General features: G+C 40.4%; 1 protein-coding gene across 4 annotated transcripts in view; it reads left to right on the top strand.

Moving 5' to 3' along the window:
- The window catches only part of PLXDC2 (plexin domain containing 2), a 403152-nt gene extending 378067 nt beyond the window's left edge, over positions 1 to 25085 (top strand). For all 4 annotated transcript variants that reach the window (XM_039526378.1, XM_039526380.1, XM_039526382.1 and 1 more), the window contains exons 13-14: positions 986 to 1146; positions 23277 to 25085. In XM_039526378.1, the coding sequence (XP_039382312.1) occupies positions 986 to 1146; positions 23277 to 23393 (278 nt within the window). In that variant the 3' untranslated portion in view covers positions 23394 to 25085. The remainder of the gene's footprint in view (positions 1 to 985; positions 1147 to 23276) is intronic.
- Positions 25086 to 25790: the final 705 nt, after the last annotated feature.

Raw genomic sequence — 25790 nt, 5'->3', positions numbered from 1 at the left:
TGTTTCTTTTCTATTTACAGTATGGCAACTGATTATGTGTGAATTCTGTTTATAGGCAATAGTAGCTGAATAACCTACTGTTGATGTTTGAAATTGCTAAAATTCTCTGGGAGTGCCCAGAATAGGAATCAGACTCACCCAAGTGCAACCAGTACCACCAATGATAACTAACTAACTTAATAAGACTCTTTCAGCATAACACTGTTAATCAGATTTTCAATTAGTTGATTTATCTGGGAGTAGTGATGTTATTTGCTTTAGGGGATATATACTCTGGTATGTCTTCCCTCCCCAAGGCAAATGTGTAATACAACAAGAGACCTATCAGTATAAAGTTTAACGAAATGATCAACTTCAGAAATACTTGTACTCCCTTCATACTAAGATTAAAATATTTGAGGGTCATTTCACATTCATTTGTTACACTTTTGCAATGTGATTCAGTTGCACAGGACTTTGGGAAATCATTCTCCAAGCTAATGAATCAGGCTTTCAGAATGTGTTTATTAGCTACCCCTCACAGGGAACTGTGACATCTCTCAAATTGAAGCTTGCCAAAAAAAAATGACAAAATACATATTTCAAAATGTATTCAATTAATACTTGATGTCTGTAGGACAACTGTGATAGTTTTTTGGGGAAATCAAAGTCAATTTTTGTTCTTATGTAAATTCATTATGTAGATAATTAGGAACTTTAGAATGTTCAAATTACTTTCAGAAAGAAGGATATTAATTTTGTTTATTGAGCTAGAAATAATAAAACATTTGGAAATGTCATTTCATTAACATCATATGAGTATGCATATGGGGGAAGGAAGATGTAATTTCTTTCTGCAACTTGGGCTACTGAGAATATTAGGAAAATGTAGGACAGAGAAAACAAATGTTCAATTGTCATCTTAATAATTTATTGTAGACGAGAAGAAATAATCTCTCTTAATCGCAAAACAGTTGCCATGCTAATAAGTATTCCATGCTTGTAGCTTCTACAGATGATAGCGCTGCAGAGAAGAAAGGTGGAACTCTCCATGCTGGTTTAATTGTTGGAATTCTGATATTGGTCCTCATTGTAGCAGCAGCCATCCTTGTAACAGTCTATATGTACCATCATCCAACGTCAGCAGCTAGTCTCTTCTTTATTGAGGTAAGTCAAAGGTGCCATGATAGGTCACTAATTCTGTTACTTGTTTAACGTGATTATTCAGGCTACAGAATAGTACTTTCTAAGCTAAAACTATAGATTATTCTTTGAATCCTGATTGGTACTAGCTTTAATCTGTAATGTTTATAGAATCGTAAATGCATAACCCATAAGCTGCTTCTATAAATACAGCTCTGATTGGCCCTGGCATCGGAAACTTATTTATTTGTTAACAGAAACTTCCAAAAAGACTTGATTTGTGTGGCAACACTATTTTCCAAAAGGACAGAAACAAGGTACTGGCTAAGGGTAAAATGAATATTAAAAGGCGGTTTCTGAGGTGCGTAGTTACATGGTCCAGAGCAGAAATTCTACCAGTTAACAATTTATTATTATTAAACATCTGTATTATAGTATTATAGTATAAATGTACACAGTTCTCCCTGGAACAGTAGAGCCAGCTACTACATAATATATTTACTGTCACCAAAAGTGAAGTAATCCCAGCATTCAATGCTAATGAACTAGCTTACTAGTTTTCAAGACAGGCTGTTAGAAAATGTGGTAATGATCTTTCTATCCTACCCAAAATGAATAAGATGCATGAAAATAAGGACAGTTATTGGTATGTAACAAACTAGTGATGATCAAAACTATGACTATTACCATTACTACTAGTGCTGTAAGCTACATAATCCTTTTTTTTTCTAGCAATGATATAATATTTGTGAAAACCATAAGTTCTGCAGAAATTAACAAAAGTACAAGCATGGGTATTGTGCCAGGAAGGGGTAGGCTTTTGGGGTCAGTTTCATGATAACAAGTAGAGATGTTCCTTAAACACTGAGACTCAGACTTGCAGAATATTTTTATTGGGTTTTTTAGGTGTTTGAAAATGAGTAGAGAAAAGGATTATTCTGAATTTTCGAACATTACCACAGCTTTGGAAATATAATAGCAAGTATCTGCAGCCTCCAGTATAGGAGAATGCTGTTGCTGTCTGAAATGCAGTTGGTCCTTGCTTCTATTAAGTACATTTTTATTGTTTGATCTTTTCAGATACTTTCATAATTACTACCACTGATCATTTAATTTCACAAAGAAAAACTATAAGTAGTTTGTCCAATTCAGAAAGTGCACTCATCCTTCTCACCTGGTGCACAAGGATATGCACATGCAACTCCCACACACGGAGATCAGAATGTATCCCCCTAATATTTGCTTTTGGAAAGAACAAAAGTGCATATGTGAGAGGGAATGTAGAGGAAGATGATAAAATATAATTGTTACATGGAGACAATTTATACAAAAGCATTTGGTTGTAGAAAAAATACTAAAGGTTCTGTCAGCATAAAGATTCATGACTGGGAATAAGAGAGATTTCTGAGTAAGCGATGCCGGTAGCACAATGATGTAAGGGAATCCTTGTTAGAGGGAGATTTGAGACCCAAATACTCAGTCAACAAGGTTGGCAAGGTTCTCCAAAATAGCCAACTTACCTTATTTATTGGAGATGAGTAGAATAGAGATCTGGTGTTAGTATTGTAGGATATGGATTGAGAAATGCTGCCACAGGCTTGACCAAATAGCATGAACGAAATTCCCTCCTTCCCCTGAACACCCACTCAAACACATGCACACACACACAAATGTTAGGTAAAATAAGAGTAGTGTACGGGGAAAAAAGTTGTGTTCATATATTTTGTATGATTTAAAGCACGAGTAGGCAGGCAACTTCTTCACATAATTGTATCTGAACAATTGACCTATGACCAGTCTGCTTTTCCAGAATTGCTGTTCCTTGAGCAGAGAGTATGAACTGTACCTCCTTGCCTTGAGTGGTAGTTCAGTCCTGTAATGCTCAAGGTGAAGCCACAAATTCATTCTCATTTGTCATACTCAATCAAGATTTGAATCTAGGTCTCCAGAGTGAAGGTTAGTCAATGCAATAAACAAATAGCCAATGTACTGCTGCAGAGAGAAAAAAGAGAGGAAGTGGACCTGCCTTTCCTGTGCTTATAAAAACAAGCTATCTGCACCCTTATAAAACATCTTATGGCATGTAATGATAACCTTTGTACAGAATTTTTAACCCAAGTTATAGAATTCTGTAACAGAAGTACAGAGAATCCACTATTAAATGCTACAGGATGATCTTTTAATTCTCTCTGAAGTATGTAATTTTATAGTAGATTCAGAATATCAGGGTTGGAAAGGACCTCAGGAGTCCAAGCCCCTGCTCAAAGTAGGACAAATCCCCAGACTTTTTTTTTTACCCCAGTTCCCTAAATGGCCCCCTCAAGGATTGAACTCACAACCCTGGGTTTAGCAGGCCGATGCTCAAACCATAGAGTGACTGCCATAGAACCCTTTGGGTTGTATCCCTATTAAATGCATAAGACTTTTTCCATGTGGAGGGTATTTGTGTCTGGACTGGGTCTGAATGCTGTGACCCAGAAATATTGTGCTTGTCAGTTAGGAAGTCACAAATGAGCCCCTTAACTGGAGTTTGTATATATAGCTACTTCCACTTGTTTGATTACATACTAAAATTATAAATTGTTCCTGCAACATAACACAGCTAGAAGAGACAGCAGTGTGATTTCCATTTGAAGTCTATATATCATTATGCTGGATAGCCAGTCACCCTACATAAACCAACTGCCATGTAGCATCTACTATGACTGGACCCAGTGACACCTGTACAGTACATACTCTTAGTTAGCAAAGGCAGGTTTCATTTGCTATTTATACAATGGTTCTTCGAAAGAAGACAGCACACTGCAATTCATTTTCAATAACCAAAGCATTTTATTATTCACTGCTCTTCATTATAATATCCTTTCAGAAAACAGGAAACAGTCAAACACCAATTTTTCCATATGTTTCCTTCATTGACTCTCAGAAGGCCTGTCAGATTACCATCTATTTTAATAGCAAATATTCACCATAACAACAAATGTATAAGACAATCTCTGCTGATGTTTTGTTAGCTTGTTAATGTAATGAACTGAAAAATATTTTACTCCTCTTTTAAATTTGTGTTTTGAAATAGAAAATGTTTTATTTAAAAGTGGAATAATTTTGACATTTTTGAGGAAATGGTAATTAACAAATGCAATACTCCTTAGTCGGAGTGTAAATGGATAAGTCTACACTACACGCCAGGGGTGTGATTCCCAGTTCATGTAGACATACCTGTGCTAGTGTTCATCTGAGCTAGGATGCTAAAAATATTGGTGTACCTGTGGGAAGCATGGACACCCACAGTGGTAGCACAGGCTAGCTGCTCTGAGTACAAACCTACCTGAACCCCATAGGTATGTACTCAAGGGAGCTAGCCTGTGTCACCAATGCTGCTGCCCACGCTATCATGGCTACACTACTATTTTAGCAAGCTAGCTCAGAGGAGACCTTGCACACTTATGTCTCTGCAGGCTGGGAATCATACCCTTAGCTAGCAAAGCAGACATAGGCTAAGTCAGCAAGAATTTGACATCATTTGAAGGGATGGGAGATTCTTGGTGGAGATTTTAGTACTGGCCAGCAAGGTAAATTTTCACTACAAACGAGGTAGTTACTAATAATAATCAGTCATTTCTTCTTATCACATATTAATGAATTTGCAGATATTTAATAATCCTCAGTATATTTTAGAATATATCCAACAACCAAGTACAGAGTAATGGATTATCAGCAATGGACTGATTATAAGAGAACTTCATAGATTGAAAATTGTGTATCAAGTTCCATGACTGGCTTGCAAATTGTCCACTCAGAGGGCACTGCACTTTTTTCCACCCTTTGGATTGGAGGAGAATAAATGTATCCAAATGGAGCAGAGAACCCAGAAAAAGAGAGCAGCAACTATGTATTAGTAGTGCTTTCTATGGTAACTATGTTTGGGACCTTGCATGTTTTCAGGAGGGAATGGGTAAAGAGAGAAGGATTATTCTAGGCAGCATGATTCCTTTATAGTTCCAAGTTGGAACACTTATTCACCCTCTTGGAACTGGTAGTTCATGTTTATTATTCAGGAGAAAAGCAAACAGTGAATATTCTGAGCTGGATTACTGCCAGAGGATAAGAGGCACAGCAATTAAAATAAATGTCTTTGAAGTAGCACACATGAGGCTAACGTTTCCATGTCAGATAATGACATGATAGAAAACAGAATACCTCTTGTGTCATTTCCCAGAAAACTGTGTGGGTTTTTTTTCACCTTTTGACTGGAAACCCAGAATTCTACAAAAATGGAACCTACCCTACAGCATGTAGTAATGTTCTTACAGCACTGGGAATCATTACTGTGGACCACAGTAGTATTTCTTTTAAAAGGGAAGGAATTGTCTAGAAGTATACAGCATTTTAGACATACCGTAGAATAAATACATAGCAGTTGATGGCGATTCTTGGGAAATGCTATTCCAAAAAGATAAGTCCAGGTTGTTCCAACAGCCACCAGCAACATTATCAAAAAAGAAACCAGAAAAAGGTCAAAGCCAGAAAGTCCACCAAAGATTGTAGTAATACAAATGCAAGAAGAACGTACACCAGAGATTGACATACAGTCTTACAGCTGCCACTAATTCTGGAGATGGTAAAAGAACAACCTAACTCTCACTTTCTTCAGTGGAAAGACTCCCTTTGAAATCAGTGGATTTGGATGAAATCCTAAAAGAGCACGTCAAGGATAATTCATTACATGCCAAATTCACAGCTGGTATAAACTGACATAGCGGCAGTGAACTAGAAGGGGCTGTGTCAGTTTATACCAGCAGAGAATTTGGCACTCAATTGAACAATAAACAAAAAAGATGAAGGGCTAACTCCTGATTCCATTGATACCAGCAGGAAAACTCACACTGAATATTGGTAGTGTATCTATGTACCAAAGCACTTTTGAGTAGTCTTGTAGCTGTACAATTAATAAAATGTTATACACACACACACACACACACACACACACACAAACACATACACACACCCCTCTGGTCTCTACACTAAGAACTCGTCTACACAGTGGGGTAATGCACTCTACATAGGGTTCAGAGTAGCAGCCGTGTTAGTCTGTATCCGCAAAAAGAACAGGAGTACTTGTGGCACCTTAGAGACTAACAAATTTATTTCAGCATAAGCTTTCGTGGGCTACAGCTCACTTCTTTGGATGCATAGAATGGAACACACAGACAGGGGATATTTATACATACAGAGAACATGAAAAGGTGGAAGTCACATACCAACTGGAAGAGTACAATCAATTCAGATGAGCTATCATCAGCAGGAGAAAAAAAACCTTTGAAGTGATAATAGATGACCCATAGAAGGTGTGAGGAGAACTTAACATAGGAAAATAGATTCAATTAGTGTAATGACCCAACCATTCCCAGTCTCTGTTTAAACCTAAGCTAATTGTATCTAATTTGCATATTAATTCGAGTTCAACAGTCTCTCTTTGGCATCTGTTTTTGAAGATTTTTTGTTGCAAAATTGCCTTCAAGTCTGTCACTGAGTGGTTAGAGAGGCTGAAGTGTTGTCCCACTGGTTTTTGAATGTTATGACTCCTGATGTCAGATTTGTGTCCATTTATTCTTTTGCGTAGAGACTGTCCGGTTTGGCCAATGTACATGGCAGAGGGGCATTGCTGGCATATGATGGCATATATCACGTTGGTAGATGTGCAGGTGAACTAGCCCCTGATGGCGTGGCTGATGTGATTAGGTCCTATGATGGAGTCACTTGAATAGATATGTGGACAGAGCTGGCATCGGGCTTTGTTGCAAGGATAGGTTCCTGGGTTAGTGTTTATGTTGTATGGTGTGCGGTTGCTGGTGAGTATTTCCTTCAGGTTGGGAGGCTGTCTGTAAGCAAGGACTGGCCTGTCTCCCAAGATCTGTGAGAGTGAGGGATCATCTTTCAGGATAGGTTGTAGATCTTTGATGATGCACTGAAGAGGTTTTAGTTGGGGGATGTAGGTGATGGCTAGTGGTGTTCTGTTATTTTCTTTGTTGGGCATGTCCTGTAGTAGGTGGCTTCTGGGTACTCTTCTGGCTCTGTCAATCTGTTTTTTCACTTCAGCAGGTGGGTATTGTAGTTTTAAGGATGCTTGATAGAGATCTTGTAGGTGTTTATCTCTGTCTGAGGGATTGGAGCAAATGCGGTTGTATCTTAGAGCTTGGCTGTAGACAATGGATCGTTTGGTGTGTCCTGGATGGAAGCTGGAGGCATGTAGGTAAGTATAGCGGTCAGTGGGTTTCCGGTATAGGGTGGTGTTTATGTGACCATCGCTTATTAGCACAGTAGTGTCTAGGAAATGGACCGCTTGTGTGGATTGGTCTAGGCTGAGGTTGATGGTGGGATGGAAATTGTTAAAATCATGGTGGAATTCCTCGAGGGCTTCTACATAGGGTGTGATTTCTTAAGTGCTCTAATGTAATGCATTTTAATTGGTCCGTGTAGACCCTGTTGATGTGCACTAAAGGTTCCCCAGTGCACTTTAGCATAGCGCTGTTTCAAACTGCACAACATTAAATTATATTAGTGCACACCAGCAGGGTCTACACAGACCATTTAACATGCATTATGTAAGTGCACTTTAGAAATCACAACCCTGTAGAGCGCATTATCCCGCTGTGTAGAGAAGCTCTGAGTCTGTATATTTTAAGTTGTACATTGGTTACGTTACTGAGGTTGATTAGCAAAAAACTCTCTTTTTATGTAAGTGCACAGAAAAGGATAAAGCCGAAGTACGTTTTTCTCTGTTTCATCATTTGTGTGTCTTATGGCCATCATACTGCATGCATGAGAGCATACACACACTCTTTTTTCGTTCTTTTTGAAAACAAACCAAAGTGCCGAAGGAAGGAGTCTACAGTCTGCAGAGGCTAATTTAACTGGGTCTACATTTTTAGTGGAATACTGGATTTCAACAAATTGTATGCCCAAGACAAGAAAAATGCTATTAACTTCAAAAGAAGCAGTGTTCTTAAGATTTCTGTGAACTTTTCCTTAGAGTATGAAGCAAAGTAGGTGCTGAAGTGTTTGTATTTGGTTTATTGAGCACAAAACATATGTTCAGTTACACTTGGAACAGAAAATAGATATTGAACTGATGGTATGATTTGTGTGTGTATTTATTAGTTAACTAGCCATGATATCGCTATCATTTATATGGAATGGTGTCAAGGTAGTTTCATAATTTTTCAAAAAAATATCCTTTTTTTATTATTAATCATTTGGAAGATTGAAATTGTAATCTGACACCTCTCTTCTTCTTCTCTGCACTGTATTCCACACACATTTCCTTGTTTGGTATTGTTGGACTACTCATAATGAAGTGCTATAGCGCTTATTTAGGGGATTAGGACATACGGAAAGTTTCTATCTCAGAAAATAAAATGTGTATGTGGTCAGGTGGAAAGAATTATGAACTTTTCAAACAAAAGGACCCCTCCTGTTCTCATTGACATTTCAATGGGAACAGGCCCCAAACCAAGAAAAATGTTTATTACAATATGGAGCCTATTTACTTTGACAGAGTCTCTTTTAAATAAAACATACATAAAACATAAGGTGTAAAGATGTATTATCAGTGTAATAGAGGAGATATTGCCTGCTCAGGTCCTTTTTTAAATTATTGTTAAGATCTTTTTTCTCCTCTTGGAATACAAAAGTAAAATGCATTTAGTTGCCAGGAATACTTCCTTTTGAATCAGGTCACAAATTGACTCTGACCTTCAAGAATTCCTTCACAGTATCTCTTGAGAATAAGGAATGTTGCAGCAAGATGATACTTTAAAATCCCCCTTTGCTGATTTTTGGAGGATAATGCACATATAAAGACTGATATCTTTCATATTTGTTTTAACAAGACCAAAGCTCTCATTAGGCGCCTTAAATACAACAAAATTAATGAACCACAATAATAGTTAGCTATAACACAATTATAAAATTAATGTAGCCACTAATCTATGTGGTGTAAAATATACTGCAGTCAGGATCTAAGATTTGTCTGGCAAAAAGTCAGGCATGATGTGCCAATTATGGTGGATTACGTTTGTGAATACAAGAACACATGAAACAGAGATTAAATTGAAGGGTGTGCTTTATAAAGATTAAATATGAGAAAACATGATTCAGGAATTTCTGAAGTTGCATTTGAATGAGGTTATATTCCTCCCCGTGTAACTTGGTTGATTCAAATGTGAGCCTTAGGTCTGAAAGGGACTTATGCGTGAAGGACAAGCCTGACAAAATTAAGAGGTAATATTTTAGATGATATAAATTAGACTGTCTTGTATCCAGACATCTTTACCCTACTTGTTCCCACTTACCTGTGTATAAGGCTAAATCTATACTACACAGCACTGGCGGAGGTGTATACTGTCAGTGTAGCTACACCCCGCAGTAAAAAGTAGGCTCCATCCACACTGCCGTGTGTAGCTGCCTGGCAGAAGGGAGGCAGCAGAGAAAGGCTTCAGCAGTTCCCTGCGGCCAGAATCTTTCACTGTGATGAGGAAAGAAAGAGCTGGAAGGGAACTGGCAGAGCCTTTCCCCACTAAGGGAGCCTTTCCCTGCTGCTGGTGTCCTTCACTGCAGTGGGGAAAGGCTTTGTAGCAGGAAGCTTCTGGAGCCTTTCCCCACGGCCTCCCTCCCCCTACCAAAATAGCATTGCTAAAAATTGCAGTGTAGATGGAAAAGCAAGGAGAGTGTGTACAGGGTATGTACTTGGATACGTATTCACACCCTTCAGACATGTCTTTACTCTGCTTAACTAAATCATGCATCACCAGCTATGCTGCTATCTATATCCATGCTGGCAGGGCTTTGCAGGTATATACGCCGGGGTGAGCTGCAGACGGTTCGCAACGGTTCACGCGAACCGTTTGCTAAAATTAGACGCCGGACAGAGAACCGGATGCTAAAGAGCCAGGCAGGCAGGGGTGAGCTGGAGCCGGTTCGCACTGGTTCCCGCGATCCCGGTTGTTAAATTTAGCAGCCATTTTAGAACCGGTTGTTCCAGGACAACCAGTTCTATAAGGGCTGCTAAATTTAACAAAAGCTCCAGCTGAAGCTCACCTCCCGCTCCTCTCCTGCTCCGCCCCCTTCTCCTCCCCCTCCCCTGCTTCCCGCGAATCAGATGTTCGCGGGAAGCCTGAACAGGAGGGAGGGAGGCAGGCAGGCAGGTAAGCAAGCGGGGCGGGCGGGGCTCGGCTCCTGCCTTGGGGTCCGCGGGGGGCGCGGGCGGGGCTCGGCTCCTGCCCCGGGGTCCGCTGCTGGGTGGGGGGCGCGGGCGGGGCTTGGCTCCTACCCCGGGGTCCAGGTCCGCGGCCCGGCGGCGGAGCTTAGCTCGGGTCCGTGGCCCAGCAGCGGGCGCGGGCGGGCTCGCTCCTGCCCCGGGTCCGCGGCTGGGTGGGGCGCGGGCGGGCTCGGCTCCTGCCCCGGGGTCCAGGTCCGCGGCCGGCGGCGGCGGAGCTTGGCTCGGGTCCGTGGCCCAGCGGCGGGCGCGGGCGGGCTCGGCTCCTGCCCCGGGGTCCGCGGCCGGGTCCGGGTCCAGCCGGGCCGGCGCAACAGGGCTCCTGTCCCGACGTCTGCGGCCGGTCCGGCTGGGCGGCGCGGCTCCTGCCCCAGTGTCCGGGTCCCAGCCCCAGCCCAGCTGGGACCCCATCTCCAGGCAGCAAGGTAAGGGGAGCAGGGAGGGCGTGATGGATAGAGGGCAGGGAGTTGGGGGTGGATTAGTGTTGGAGCAGTCAGAGGGCAGGGAACAGGGGATTGAATGGGGTAAGGGTCGGGGGGGAGTCAGAAAGGAGCAGGGGTTGGATGGGGCGGTGGGGGACAGTTAGGGGTAGGGATTCCAGGGAAAGTCAGGGGACAGAGAGAAGGGATGGTTGGATGGGGTAGGGGTCCCGGGGTGCCATCAGGAATGAGAGAAGGTGTTGGATGGGGTGGTAAGGGGCAGTCAGGGGACAGGAAGGGGGTTGATAGGGCATGGGTGGGGGCTGTCAAGGAACATGGGGGGGGTTGGATGGGACAGGAGTGTGGGGGGAGGAGGGAACCAGTTGTTAAAAATTTGGAGGGAGGAGGGAACCGGTTGTTAAAAATTTGGCAGCTCATCACTGATATACGCTACACACTGCCGAAAATGGCGTGAATTGTTGATGTACCCAAAGACAGACTATGTGGGTGTAACTTACATAGAGAAGTCATAGCAGGTGTAAAGTACACATAGTTATTTTCTCTGCTATACTTCCTTCTCAAGCCCCCCTAGTGTCTGAGCTACATTAGTTCTCACCCCAGTTTTGTCACCTTTTCACTGCCTGAGTGGCACAAAGGGGACATCATCTGGCTGAAGCTGGACAGCTGAGAATTCCCCCAAAAGAATAAAGCCAAATGAGTCCACTCCTGTGCCATTCTCCTCTACCTTGGCAAGTGAGTGCAAGTAAAGCATGGCAATAACAGAGTGGTATTCCCCTATCTCAGCTGGAGTACAGTGCTGCAGGAACCATGGCCAACTGTCATGAATTAGGTTTGGGTTTAGACTGTGTTATCTTACTTCAGGGCTGGTGCAGGGGCAGCTTGAGAATCAGGGAGCCATTATCAGCTCTCTATTACTGAGTGGATCTTGGCACAGGAGAGAATCTGGCCCCATTAGAATTACTTACCTTCATCAGGCTCAGTGTGCCAAATTCAGAGATTGTGTGTCTGTGTTGGTAAGAATTACACATTGATAAGTAGTTCTGAGTCTAAGTAAATCTGATGGATTCAAAGTAACTGTAGAGGTAGTTTAGGTTGGTGTAAAGTTCACACTGAGGAAACCAAAAGGTGTAAATTATCCCTATCTAGCTCTCCTGTGGTGACTAGGTACCAATCTCAGGGCAGACTGTTAAGAACCAGGGCACAAACCCCAAGTTGGTTGTGAGTTCTATACTTACATTTCACCAGCCAATTTTCAATTGTAAACTCCTCAAGTACTATAACAGCTTTAACATGGAGTCACAGGTAGTCCCCTTGGGAACCCCAATCTGTCTTGCCATCCAGATAAGCCTATCTTTGTGATACACCAAGAATTACAGTAATCAAAGCACCAAAGGATCAGTCTCTTACCCCAGGTCAATTGCATCTTAGATCTCATACCAAAGATAATGTTTGTAGGCAACCCTATCAGATGTATTAAATAGGAAAAGGAAATGAGAGTTATTTACAAGGTTAAAGCAGGTAAACGTACATACACAAATGAGTTACAATCTTAAGTTTCAAAAGGTAATAGAAGCACCTATAATAAGCAAGCTCTGTTTTTCCTTTTGGTCTAACCCAGGCTAAGCAGCTGGGGATCATTTGCTTATGCCTAGAAAACCCTGCCTGCTAGAGTCCAAGCATCCTAAAGATACAGCTCCTTCTTGTTTGTGGTTTTTATTCACTTCTCCCCCCACCCCATGCCCTGAGCTGCAAACTCAGCTGATGGGAGGAATCTACTGCAGACCTTATCTTCATGGGGGTGGGAGAAGAGAAGAGCAACAAAATTTTGTGTCCTCTTTAATGTTTCCCAATAATCCATCAGGTGTTGATGGACCTCCCTTTTCTGGCAGCATGTAACATCTTCTGTTGGAGACCAACACTTTACACTAGTTGATGTCCCTCTCCTGTCTGGTGATTTACACAGTCAGAGAGGCTTACACTACAAATGCTCAACTATTACCTTATAACATGGGAAGCAGATGCTGTAAGTGAGATTAATGCGTTCAGCAACTCACAAGCATTCAATAAAGACTAAACACTTTCTTATAAATCTAATACCTGTTTTAATTATATTAACACACGGGGTGAGCCAGACTGATTCCAGCCATGTATTTGTCAGTGTTCATTTGAGACATGGGGACCTTGGCATGATCTGTCACCTGGTCTGCCAGCATCACAATTTCTACTTTGATTCCCAATAGAATCACTTAGACTCACCTTTCAATTTGGTTCTCTCTGCCCCACTCTTAACTCCCACCGCCATCCCAATTGGCTGTTTGAAAGGAGACAACTGAAGAAAAAATAATATAATTGAAAACCTAGTTTGCAGTATTTTTCCTGGTGTTGACTTTCAGATTTCTGGCCTTGATGGGCTTTTTGGGCTCCATCTGAAGTTCAGCATTTTACATCTTTGTATAGAGCAGCACATAGCAGATAAGATTGCACAGTGATAGGTAAGGATTTTTCATACATTATTTCTAACAGTGCAGTGATTTCACAGATGCTGCATAGCTCTTTAAAATAATGCAAAATAAATAGGAGAAAGAGAATTGTAAGGCCAGATTCTCAGCTGATCTAAATTGAAGTTGATGGAGCAATGTTGATTTATATCAGCTGAGGATTTGGCCCATAATTTCTTTTTTTTTTTTTTTTTAAAGTCTGAAAATGGCCAGGCACCCCTGCTCATGAGCGCTGTCATTGATCTAATGCTTCCCTGCACTGACAGATGTGTTCCGCATCCTGAAACTAATGATTAAAAGAAAAAAGAACAAGTATAATTTTTCTGTTCTTTGAAAGTTCTACATTGTCCTGCCATTTTGAATACTGCCATTGATCTCATTGTTATTGCACTGCACTGACAATACATTTATTTCTTCAAGAGCTTATTCAGCTCAGCAGGAACCAGCAACTCAGCAGGGGAGACCCAGATCATGTCAGTTGGAGAACCTGTAAAATAAATAATTATCACTGAAAATAAAAGTCAAAGGGGTAAGGAAGGAGGGGTTCAGTTTTTCATCATTCAGCAGCAGCCTGCTTAGATGATCCTACCTGCTGCTGGTCCCTAAAGTTGCAGAAACTTTTTTTATAAGGCGAAGCATTTTAAATCAGAGAGGTCTATTTTGGAGAAGGATTTGTATTGAGTGAAAGAAAGAAATGAATCAGGTATTTTCATTGGTATCTCCATATCATCCTCTTGAATTGTATAGCTTGGGTCAATCTGTACTTTTAAATAATTTCTATTATGCATCCAATTCTTGTGGTGCCAGGCAAGTCATGTTACCTAGTTACTTGGAAGTAAGGTATATTGGAGACACAGTGTTTGCAGGCTCTGGGTTGGACCTGATATTTCAAACCTGCTCATCTCTGACTGACATTTAGTCAAAAGAACTGGGTGTTTGGGGTTCAGAGAAAAAAACAGGTCAGGCTGGCACTAAAATTGCAAGTATTAAAAAAATACTCAAATAATTGTGAGGGTGCAGATGATCCATAGAGCAATCCTGTTATGGTCAAGACCATCAGTGGTAGACAAGACTAGGCATTTGATTACTTGTCATGGGACAATGGAAGTCATGGATACCATAATCAAATATTAGTTTATGTGCATAAGGATGATATGGGATCTTGTTGATACTATGTTACCTTATGCCTTTATTTCTTAGTGGAAATTACAATTTATTTTAATTAATGTTGAAGACTGCAAAGCTGTCACAGATAACAGTTGTCTAATATTTAGTAAAAAGGAACATGATTTATATGTTCCTATTGAGAATGTACTAATATTGATTAGTGCATAATAAGATCAAAATGTAATAGATTAATATAGTTTCGTCCTCCTTTCTTGGTTCATTGGGTAATTTTGTACTATCGTTTTAAATCTTTGGCTCTCAATCCTGAGAGGTGTGAGGAATCTATATTTAAATATCTCTGCTTGTGAAACATAAACATCTGCTGTTGACAAAGACTGAAGTTCAGTCAAAAAGCCCATGAACACTTCTAATAAACTTTTCACTTGATGTTAGACATCTTTAAGTCTCATCCACTGAGCTGGATAAGAATATGTGCCATAGACAACTTCATTGAATTGTATGAGATATAAATTTGTCAGAAACAGTGGAGGCGCCCTTTTAAAGTTAAAAAGAATGGTAGATATAGAATATAGAGCTAGGGAGGGCAGGGTTGCATGAGAAACCTGAACGTGAAAGATGCTCAGTACCCTAAACTTGCATGGATTTTAATGGGAGGTGACAGTGGTATGTCCCTCTGAGAAGGCCTTCAGGACTTTGCAGGATCAGGCTCTTATACTGATGTAAATCAGAGTAACTCTATTAAAGTTGATTATACACATGTAAAATAGTCACAGTCAAATCCCCATTAATCAAGGTGAGACCATATGATTAAGTTGATAACTGGTTAGGGATGAAACTGCACAGCAGACTCGTTGGAATTTGGTGCTGGTAGGATGATACTATTAAAGCAAAAGGCAAGTTTTGCTAGTAGTTTACAGGCTTCTGAATACAGGAAATGGAAAGAGACATGATTGTAATGGCAAAAACAATGAGGAGTCCTTGTGGCACCTTAGAGACTAACAAATGTATTTGGGCATAAACTTTCGTGGGCTAGAACCCACTTCATCGGATGCATAGAGTGAAAAAAAGTAGGCAGGTGTAAATATACAGCATGTGAAAAGATGGGAGTTGCTTTACCAAGGTGGGGGGGTCAGTGCTAACGAGGCCAATTCAATTAGGGTGGATGTGGCCCATTCCCAACAGTTGACAAGAAGGGATGAATATCAACAGAGGAAAAATTACTTTTTGTAGTGCTAATGAGGCCAATTCAATCATGGTATATGTGGCCTATTCCCAACAGTTAACAAGAAGGTGTGAGTATCAACAGAGGGAAAATTATTTTTTCTAGTGACCCAGCCACTCCCAGTCTTTATTCAGGCCTAATTTGATGGTGTCAAGTTTGCAAATTCATTCCAGTTCTGCAGTTTCTCATTGAAGTCTGTTTTTGAAGTTTTTTGTTGAAGAATGGCCACTTTTAAGTCTCCCATCTTTTCATGTGTTGTATATTTATACCTGCCTACTTTTTTTCACTCTATGCATCTGATGAAGTGGGTTCTAGCCCACGAAAGCTTATGCCCAAATAAATTTGTTAGTCTCTAAGGTGCCACAAGGACTCCTCGTTGTTTTTGCAGATACAGACTAACGCGGCTACACCTCTAAAACCTGATGATTGTAATGGAGATTTTCCTTGATTAGTTTTCTGACACTGTAGCGGGTCTCACTGCATAGGATTGTACTATTTTTGTAGTCCTCAGTGTACAGTTGTAGAGGATGGTACATGTCACCAAACTACTCTCCACAGATAATATTATCCACAGATAATACAAACTTATTTTGCAGAATCCTGAAAGGAAATGTAAAAAAAGAATTATTAAGAATTGCAGCAAATTAACAATGAAGCACAGTACTCAGTGTGCTTCATTATAATTATTATAAATGAATTCCTGTCACAGGTGAAATGTACCATACCATTGACTGATCTTTCATAGAGATTATATGGATCTTTATAAGGGATAACAATATGTTTCTCAGTTCCTTCAGGAGGCCAGGGAAAGCAGTCATTAAATGCCAATACTCCCATATTATAGTGCTTGTACTCGATCTGAAAATGATTATATGCCACTGAGCACATCTGTTCAGTCCTTCTATAATCGATCTTCTCCTACATCACTTATCCCCTAATCTTTATATTCCTATGGCATCTGCACAGTAGACTTTTCCCTCCTTCCCTTTCCTTTTTCTGGCTCACATTCAGTGCATTTCCTTCTTCTTGTTTTTATATATATTTAAAACCATCTGAAACATCTTCCATTTATTTTGTAGCAGTTTCTTTACTGAAACACAGAAATGATTGTTTCCTTTGTTTTCAGGATAAAATTGGTTAGAAATCCTGACTGAATTCTAGGCTGTAAGGAAGTAAAGTCATTTATAATGTTCTGCAGAACTTCTCAACTGAATTGCAGTTGTTTGTTCAGCTCAAAGCTATGTATTATATTATTTTATAGTTATGTCATCAGTGGTCCTGTGGATAACTATAGATGGCAATAGAAAATCTATCACACCTCTTTAAATGGTGTATGGTTGTTCAGAGTGAGTCTGAAGATTGAAACCAAAGGTTTGTTTTCCTTTTCCTCCCTTGTATACCAGGGCTAGTAATGTCATTTACTAGAACCCGCTTCATGGAACTCAGCCAATCAGATTACATTTCTAGATGGCACTAATTTATATGAGAATCTGCTGGAGGGTTCAGTTTGGGACATGTTTAGGGGTCCTTTTAAACACATTACTCTGCAAGTGAAAATCAGCTGATTTAAAGCTGACCTGCAAAGAATTTCATAAAAGTCCCTCAATTCAGTATGTGTTGAATGCCCTCAGTTGCCAAACTAATTGGGGCATTCAGCTCATTACAAGCTGTATCTCTCAGGCCTGGTCTACACTGGGGGGGGGGGGGTGTCGAACTAAGGTACGCAACTTCAGCTACGTGAATAGCATAGCTGAAGTCGAACTACCTTAGTTCGACTGACTTACCCATCCTGATGCCGCGGGATCGAAGTCCACGGCTCCCCTGTCGACTCCGCCACCGCCGTTCGCGATGGTGGAGTTCCGGAGTCGACGGGAGCGCGTCCGGAGTTCGAACTATCGCGTCTAGATTAGACGCGATAGTTCGAACTCTCAGAAGTCGAATGCCACCCATCGACCCGGCGGGTAATTATGGACCTACCCTCAGAAAGCAGCTTCCTGGGTCTCCTGAATTTCCTGAACTAAGCAGCCAAGCTCCTAATGTGGATGTGGGTCCTTCTGTGGTTGACTGAAATTCTGTCAGTGAAGAAAGAAAGGGGCATATCTGTTTGCATGCCATATTTCTTTGTGGCTGATAACTCCATTCTAATGTCCAGCCAGGAATAAGAGTGGTGCCCTGAGGCCCAGGATTCTCCCGAATGAAAAGGTGGTGAGGGGAATAGTGCTACCCACTGGGATAAGCCTGGAGACCTCCTAGTACAATAATAACGAAGGGAAGACGCCCCAAACTTCCACTCTAGTACTTCTGTTGGGAAACATCTCATCTGTGCTCTTAAAAAGGAGACAGGCAAAACCCATCCTGTCACTGCTCCAAGGTCTGCATAAAGATGTTTATTCTAGGCTAAGAGCAGCAGGAACTCCAGCAAACTGCATGGTCCCAAGCAGTGGTGCAATGGATGGGTTCATCACAGGGAGTTTGAGCTTGGAAATGTCATTTCATACATTATCCTGCTCTGGAACTATTTCTCTTTTTACCTTTATGGCCTTCCACAGGGAACCAACCTCTTTCTCCACATACGGCAGGTCATTCTTCTGCACACACAGTATCCATGGCCTTCTGGGGCTTGCAAGACTGGGCTATTTTCCTCTAGCAGATTTGCTTAGGAAGATAATCCTGGGACCCATTTCTGGAAGATTCAGTCATGTGAGAAAAATCCCAGTGAATTCAGTTGCAATACACTTTCTATTTACAGTACAGCAGTTCAGAAAATAACTTCAAAGGTTTCAAATTCTAAGGAAAGAAACATGTTTTCTACCTACAAGAGGGAGAGGACAAGAACTAAGGAATTAATCTAAATAGCTCCCTCTCTCCTCCCCACCCTGATTTGTTTGTTCCTTGCTCTACTTGAGAGAGAGCAAATGCATAGAATTCATTATGCTCTTCCTGGGCTGCTATGGTAGCTTGAGGAGCTTCAAATCCCATGATGCCCATTAAGTTACTTTTAGTTTTATCAATTAAAACTGTAATATCTCTACAGTTTTATCTGGGTCAGCAACAAAGTTTAGTGAATCGGTAGCTTGTCGATGTTCTGTTTTCAAAGACTAGATACTCCCACATACACACATACAAACAACAATAGCTACAACAACAAAAACCCTACTGTATGTAATTAGCAATGTAAAACCTGACAAGGTAGCATAAAAATATTTCTCTTACCTCTGGCATGAAAAGAATCTTCACAGAGTTTGAACTCTGGTGTTTGAAGATGACCTTCAGATTTATTTGTTTGTTTCTGGGGCAACAGCTGACATTTACGCTTTATCCCATGTTAGGTGAACTCATGCATTTTTCATCAAAAGGAAGGGCCAATTAAAAAGTATGTTGCCCATAGACAGCAGAGCTAAAAATGGTAAAATCATTGGTAGTAAAAGAAGGAGCCAAAAACTAACCTTGGTTACATTTTCAAATAAAATTGGAGAGCATCTTAATACATTAAAAGTTAGGTCATCCTTAGTCACTGTCTTCTGAGACTCTATTTCTAATTACCGTATTTTTCCCTACTGGTTTTCCATTGGTTTTTCATTTTCTCTTTTCATTAGAGACATATCAGGTTAAATTCTGTTCTAATTTATAATGGTGTAAGTCTGGAATAACTTCATTGGGTTTAATCAAATTTATCTGGATTTATACCAGTGAATCTGAGAACAAAATTTGATCCTTCTTTGTTAGCAATAACCTAACTGTCCTTTTTAATTTTTAAAACAATCTGAATCAAGTATACATGGAAAGTCTAAAAAAATTTGGAATGGGCTGAGTTTCCTTATTAGGGAAAACATGTCCTTTCAAAAGGACAGCACTACACATTCCTCTTTTAATGTTGCGAGGTTTTATACTAAGAAGCCATAGATTTTAAATTAACTGTCAAATAAAATTTACCATTGCACACCTCAAAAGCATACCTGACGCTAGAATGGGGGTAGGGGAGAGCAGCAGCTTTTGTACAATATCTGCATGACAGTGATCCCCATGTAAGCCTTTCTTTGTGCCCTACCACCAACGTCCTCACAGTTACAGTCTTTTTGAGATTGGAATTCAGCAGCCCCTGAGAAATTCTTTAGCTAATCCTGCTCTAAATTAGCTTCACTAATCCCAATATAATGTAACAGCAGCGGGTATTCAGTGGTTCTTAGCACAGATTGTCTCTACCATCAAATATTTTAAACAGCAAGAAGCGTAGTAACACGACAGCAAAAGGAGACATTTAGAGGAATTTATTTTCAGGACAGGAAAAGTAAAAAGATCTTGTGGTCAGAATAGAGTTTTCCTCACAGTCAAGTAGGAATCTGAGAAAAAGCCATTTAAGCTGTGTCTCGCTCGGTCTTAAAATGAAAACATAAAATGTAACTGATTTTTTTTCCTCATCCTTCTGTTTTCCACGAGCACTATTGGAATGTAGCAGTCCCCTAAAGCTGACTGCTACTTTATGTAGTAGCTTTGAAGAAGAAACAATAGGTAATTAATAAAATATTTACTTATGCCAAAATTTTCAGAAGTGACTAATGACTTTGGGCACTTAATTTGAGATACCTTGAAGAGGCTGCTTTTCAGAAAGTACTGAGCAATCAGCCTTTGAAAATCAGCATCCTTAAATATGCATCAGCTTGGGCACCCAAAAATTGAGCCCCATAAACACTAGTTACTTTTGAAAATGTAGGGCTTAGAAGTGTCTTTCATCTCAGAAGGCATTATAGATATCCAAGAATCTCATTTCATCTACCACTGAAATGTATCCACCTCACTTGGCTGGTTCTTGGCTGATCCTTAAAGAACTGATCTAGTTCCAGATGAAGTCAATGGAAAAAAATTCAGTGGGAGCTGTATGAGGCCCTAACAGTACAAAACGCATTAGGATGGTTGGAATGAAGATACTACATCTATTTTAAATGGCTGCAGGGAAACTCACTCAGGCAGAATGTAGTTGTCTGGCTATACCGAAAGACGTACCAGAGACATTTGATATGGTTTTAATCAGGTGGCAACTTTATTATTAGATGTCTGGAATGTCTTCCACCAGCCCCCACTCTTTTCCCATCCAGGTCTCCCAGCCAACCCATTCCTGGGACTGTACCACCCGCCCCCCCCCCCTCGTAGCAGGTTTAAGGTGGACTATAAGAAAGGGGAGTTGGCTCCCTACCATACCATTCATAGGAGCCCCAAACCCTCCCCACATTCCATTCCTTTAATCAACACCTCCTTTTTAAATCCTTTACCAGGCCATTTATCTGGTCACTGTATAGCTTGCCTGTGGAGTACCTGCACTGGACAACCGCCACAAGGAGGTGCCAGCAATTAGCTTGACTGCCTCCCCCGCCAAACCCAGTCAGGTTCCCAGACATCTCCCACTGCCCTCTTTTATATTGGCGAAAACCAAATCAGCACCCAAGCCTGGCTGGAGAACCCCATCCTCCCTGAATAATTCTGGTGCACCGCGTTGCAAAATAGCGAAGCCTCTTATGACCCCTGGGAATTTGGCCACCACCTTGTTCAGATCGTCTTCGCCTTATCCAACCAGATGGTGCCCCATGGCTCCCTGCCAGACCATGCCTTAATGCATGTCTGACTACACAATTTTTACACCTGGCAAAATTCAAGGATCAGTACTGCATCTATTTGAAACTGCTACAGGGGAAATTAATCAGGCAGAATGTAGTTATTCAAATTGGAATTTTAGTCTCTTGGAAACCCAGCTAAGAGTGCCAGAATTTGGCTATAAGGACTGATATGAAACAGAAATATCTGTTGTATTAATACAGATGGAATATATGGGCCCAAAGAGTCAAAGGTGTTAACATAACCCTGAAATGGCCAAATATGAAACATTTTTAAACAAGGTTTGGGCTTAATACCATGGCAAACACATCAGAACTCTTTTTAACCTTTTATAAAAGGTACAGAAGAAGAAGGATAAACAGTTAAAGAATTTGAAATGTAAAGTATTAAGTAAGGCTTTCATTTTAACAACATCCCTTGTTCCCTTTCTTTTTGGCTGGAAAGAGTCTTTTGAAGTAAAAACACTTTCTTTGAAAGTCTCTTAGATGGTATTAAAGATGGTAATAACTGTTCTCTTGGGAAAAAGAAAAGAAGTTAGTTGAGATGAGCCAGAGCTGTTGTTGGTAAAGTCCAATGCTGTTTCCTAGAAGACAAAACAAGACAAACATGCATAAGAGAAGAGAAGAAGATAGAAAATAACAACTTCCATCTCTGTTGAATGTTGATTCATTTGCAGCCTCACAGCACACAGTCTTGTCAAACACTCTGAGACCTGGCAAACTTGTTACAGCCTTGGCTGTTTAGGGCATTGCTTTTAGCTCCCTCTTTCTAGTCATAGGCTCCCAGCAGTATTGCAAAATATGCAGTCTTGGCTGGCTAGGCCAGACTTTTGTTAGACAAAAGGAAAAAGGAGAGTGACAGGAAAGAACAAAATAGGGGGGAGGAAAACACATGGGGGACAAGGGTTAGACATAGTCTCACATCCCAGGGGGTGACTGAGATTTTCCTGGAGCCAGTAGAAGTGGAGGTAGTGATGTCATCTGGGTCCCTCTCTCTGATCGGAATATCTTTCAGGATTAGGACAAAGACCGTTTGGGGTCCCCAGAGATGGTGGGGTTTACAGTCATGATGGTGAAGCTTGCTCCTTCCCCTTAGACTCATTTTTCAGTCAGCCAATGTTGCATAACCCTCTTCCCCTCCTCCAAAAAAATCTCCTTTTGAGGACACCAAAAAGGAGCGATGGGTGGAATAGCCCATCCCCTCATTATTTTGTCCACCAGTTAGGCCTAATTTCCAAAATGCCAATTTTGGTTAATTGATTTCTGGTCTCACATGTTTTTTTGTTTACCATGCAAGATCTTAACTCGGTCTTTGAATTATATCAGTAGGCCATTTTGTTTGGCTTAATTCGGTCTTTCTGTCTCACTTTTGCACTTTTTCCCATCAGCATTTGTTGTGATAGATTATTGTGACACTTCATAAACTTTTATCCCCTTTCCCACAGCTAGGCTCACAATTAGGGTACATTTATAGGCTCAAGAATCACAACATGTCACATTGCAACCTGGACTCCACCTTTCTGCAGTGGAAGAGAGACCATTCAGCGGGACTGTGTAATACTCTGCACCGCAGAGTAGAGCTTGATGGCAACTCTCTATGCAGGACTATGAAAGGAGGCATTGTGGGCAGGCCTGGGAGTGGGTTGATTGGCCAGTGACTCTGTGCACCGTGAAGATCTACCAAAACCCCAGATGGAGAGGGAGGAGACAGCAGGCAACACTAGCACATCTTCCCAGGACTAGTAGCCACTGGTGGGCTCCTTGAGAGTGCTAGGCTTTCCTTATGAGTCTAGAAGGAAGGATTAACTTCTTCAGCGCTGGTCATCTACCCTTTCCCCACAGCTCCCAAAACAGCCTACAGTATTAGCCAATTGGATTTCAGTATCAAGGCAAATGAAATTATAAGGTACTTTTAAACACGTGCTTTTTTGTTGTTATCCCTTACATATTCTAAAAAGGATTTTGTTGTTGTTTCTTTTGTAGCGCCGCCCAAGCAGATGGCCTGCAATGAAGTTTCGAAGAGGCTCGGGACATCCTGCATATGCTGAAGTGGAACCAGTTGGAGAAAAAGAAGGCTTCATTGTATCAGAGCAGTGCTAAAATTTCTAGGACAAGAGCACCAGTACTGGTCTACAGGTGTAAGACATTTACTTTGCCTCTCTTTAAAGAAAAGGAGGCCTGAGCTGCTGTAGCTGTAAAGAAAGAAGATTGTTGGATAAATCTTGTCCAAGAAGAAAAAACGATCTAGGATACCAGATTACCACTGCGCTGTAGTTTTCCTTAGTGGATTGACATACAATAGTTCATTCAGAACACCCTGAGTGGACATCTACAGTCTCAGAAATGTGGCACAAATGCCATGTTATTGGCTTAAGTAGGGGGTTGCATAAGAATAAAAAAATATAATAAAGCTTTAGTTCATCAGGGTGCTACCCTTTTGTTCAAGCATTCTTCTCTGGTGTCTCAAAGATAAACTGTGTTACAAATCTGTAACCCTTTCATGCAAAGAGCAATGATCAGTTTTGACAAGGTTGCTAAGAAAATCAATTCAATGCAGGTAAAAAAATAAGCAATTTTCTATACTTCTACAAATGAATGTGGAATACAATTCTGAGTGTTCAATGCCAAACTAACATAACCAAGTGAGTGAGTGAGTTACAGTACAACATAAATTCTTTCCAAGAGTAGTAGAATGTTTCTTGTACTTTGTTGGTTAATATCCCTTAAACAAGCCATGATAAAGAATTATAAAGTTAGCACAAGGAGGTTAGAAAAAATTGCTGGGAGTTTTCACTATGGTGAAATTGGGCTGTATAATTGGAGTTCTTGGTGAAATTGGACTAATTTTCAGTTTCAATGTTCACTAAACAATTAATTATTGGATTTGTTTTAAGGAATGTCGCTTCCATTTCCAAACAGTGGGCTGAAATGAAGTCAACAGATGCTTTTGGCTGATGCTGGCAGAAATCAACATAGACCATTTCTCAGACAAAGTGATGAAAAAATGTTAAGATTTTAAACAAATGGATTTTTATCCTCATTGCGAGTCCTTCCTGAGAAGCATTGCAGATTCCAGTGCACCCCTCCCAGAGATACAGATTCAAAGTGTTGCAGAACCCTGCTGATCCATTCAGTGATTTTGTTTAATACACATAGTAGTTGCATAAATATATATATAAATATATTTTTTTTTATAGCTAACACAAGGCAGGCTCTTGTGGCTGTTAAGACTGCATTTTTGTCATCCAGACGGAGGAAATGGATTGCATTACTGCATATTTCCACTGAGTTGTAAAATAATCCTTAATATTAGAATATTTTTATGTTGCTTAGGGATGGTGGTTCGTTTAGTTGCAGTGCCATAACTTTTCTGCATACTGGAGCCACGTTTCCTTTAATATCAACCCTTTTCCTCCCTGACTAGGGAAAAAAAATATGATAAATTCCCAGTGAAAAGAAAAGATATTACGTTGGGTGGAAAGGAGTTAATATACACTGAGCTACTAAACTTTTCAATTCAGGTATTGTATGTACATTTCATTGTGGTCTTTCACTTTCAAATGTTTTACACACTGTACAAGCAGAGGCCCTTGAAGCATTTTAAGATACAGTATTCAACATTTGCAGTTTTAGGTCTCAAGTAGTTTAGCCACCTTGTAGTTACAACCTTAATTAATCAGTTATTTACATTTCTTGTCAATGCTTGTATGGTCTAAATTTGTTTACTTAACTGTTTTAAAAATAACATGATTTTTACTTGTTATTTTCTTCAGTAAATAATACAATACTGTATTTTCTGTATTCATTCTTTATTCTATGTAACACATATTTTACAGTCGGTTTTAAATCATCCACTATGCAGTTTGAAATGTTCAAAATCTAACCAGTATTCATTTGAAACTGCTAAAAACCACATCTTGAGGTCTGCTGAAAATCTTGCCGCGATCACTCTTTTATATTTGTGTGGCTCTACCAACACTTATTTCTGATGGGGGAGGGATTAACGTACTGGCTATTAATTCAGATAGCAATAATCAAATATATGCACATACCTATCTGGTGACACTAATTTTTAAAATAAAACATGTAACAGTGCACATAATTTGAAAAAAACAAACTTCTGGGGTCTGATACTTATGATCAGTTCTTATTCCAAGTAGAATTGCAATCATCAGCTAGGATCTATTGGCCTAATAAAACAATTACAGAACTCGCACTTGTGATTTTTGAAGCATGATGCCCTCACCGGTTAAAATAAATGTTATTCCAGATCACATCATGACATATCAGCCAACATATAAATATTGTGAATCTGACTGAAGAGTATCCACATGATGCTGCACCATGTTTGGTTGTCTAAATATTCATGTAAGTAAAGACTACTCACAGAACTCTGGGTTTGAAGGCTGAAGCATTGGCTTAGTAAAACAAGCTGGATTAAGTTTTACTTATGTATGTTATACAGAGTAAACAGTGGAGCTGGCTGAATAATACTGA

The sequence above is a fragment of the Mauremys reevesii genome, linkage group 2 (genome assembly GCF_016161935.1).
Source record: "Mauremys reevesii isolate NIE-2019 linkage group 2, ASM1616193v1, whole genome shotgun sequence".
NCBI classification, from domain to species: domain Eukaryota; kingdom Metazoa; phylum Chordata; order Testudines; family Geoemydidae; genus Mauremys; species Mauremys reevesii.
Note: the sequence above shows the minus strand (reverse complement) of the source record. Positions and strands in the feature narration are given on the sequence as shown.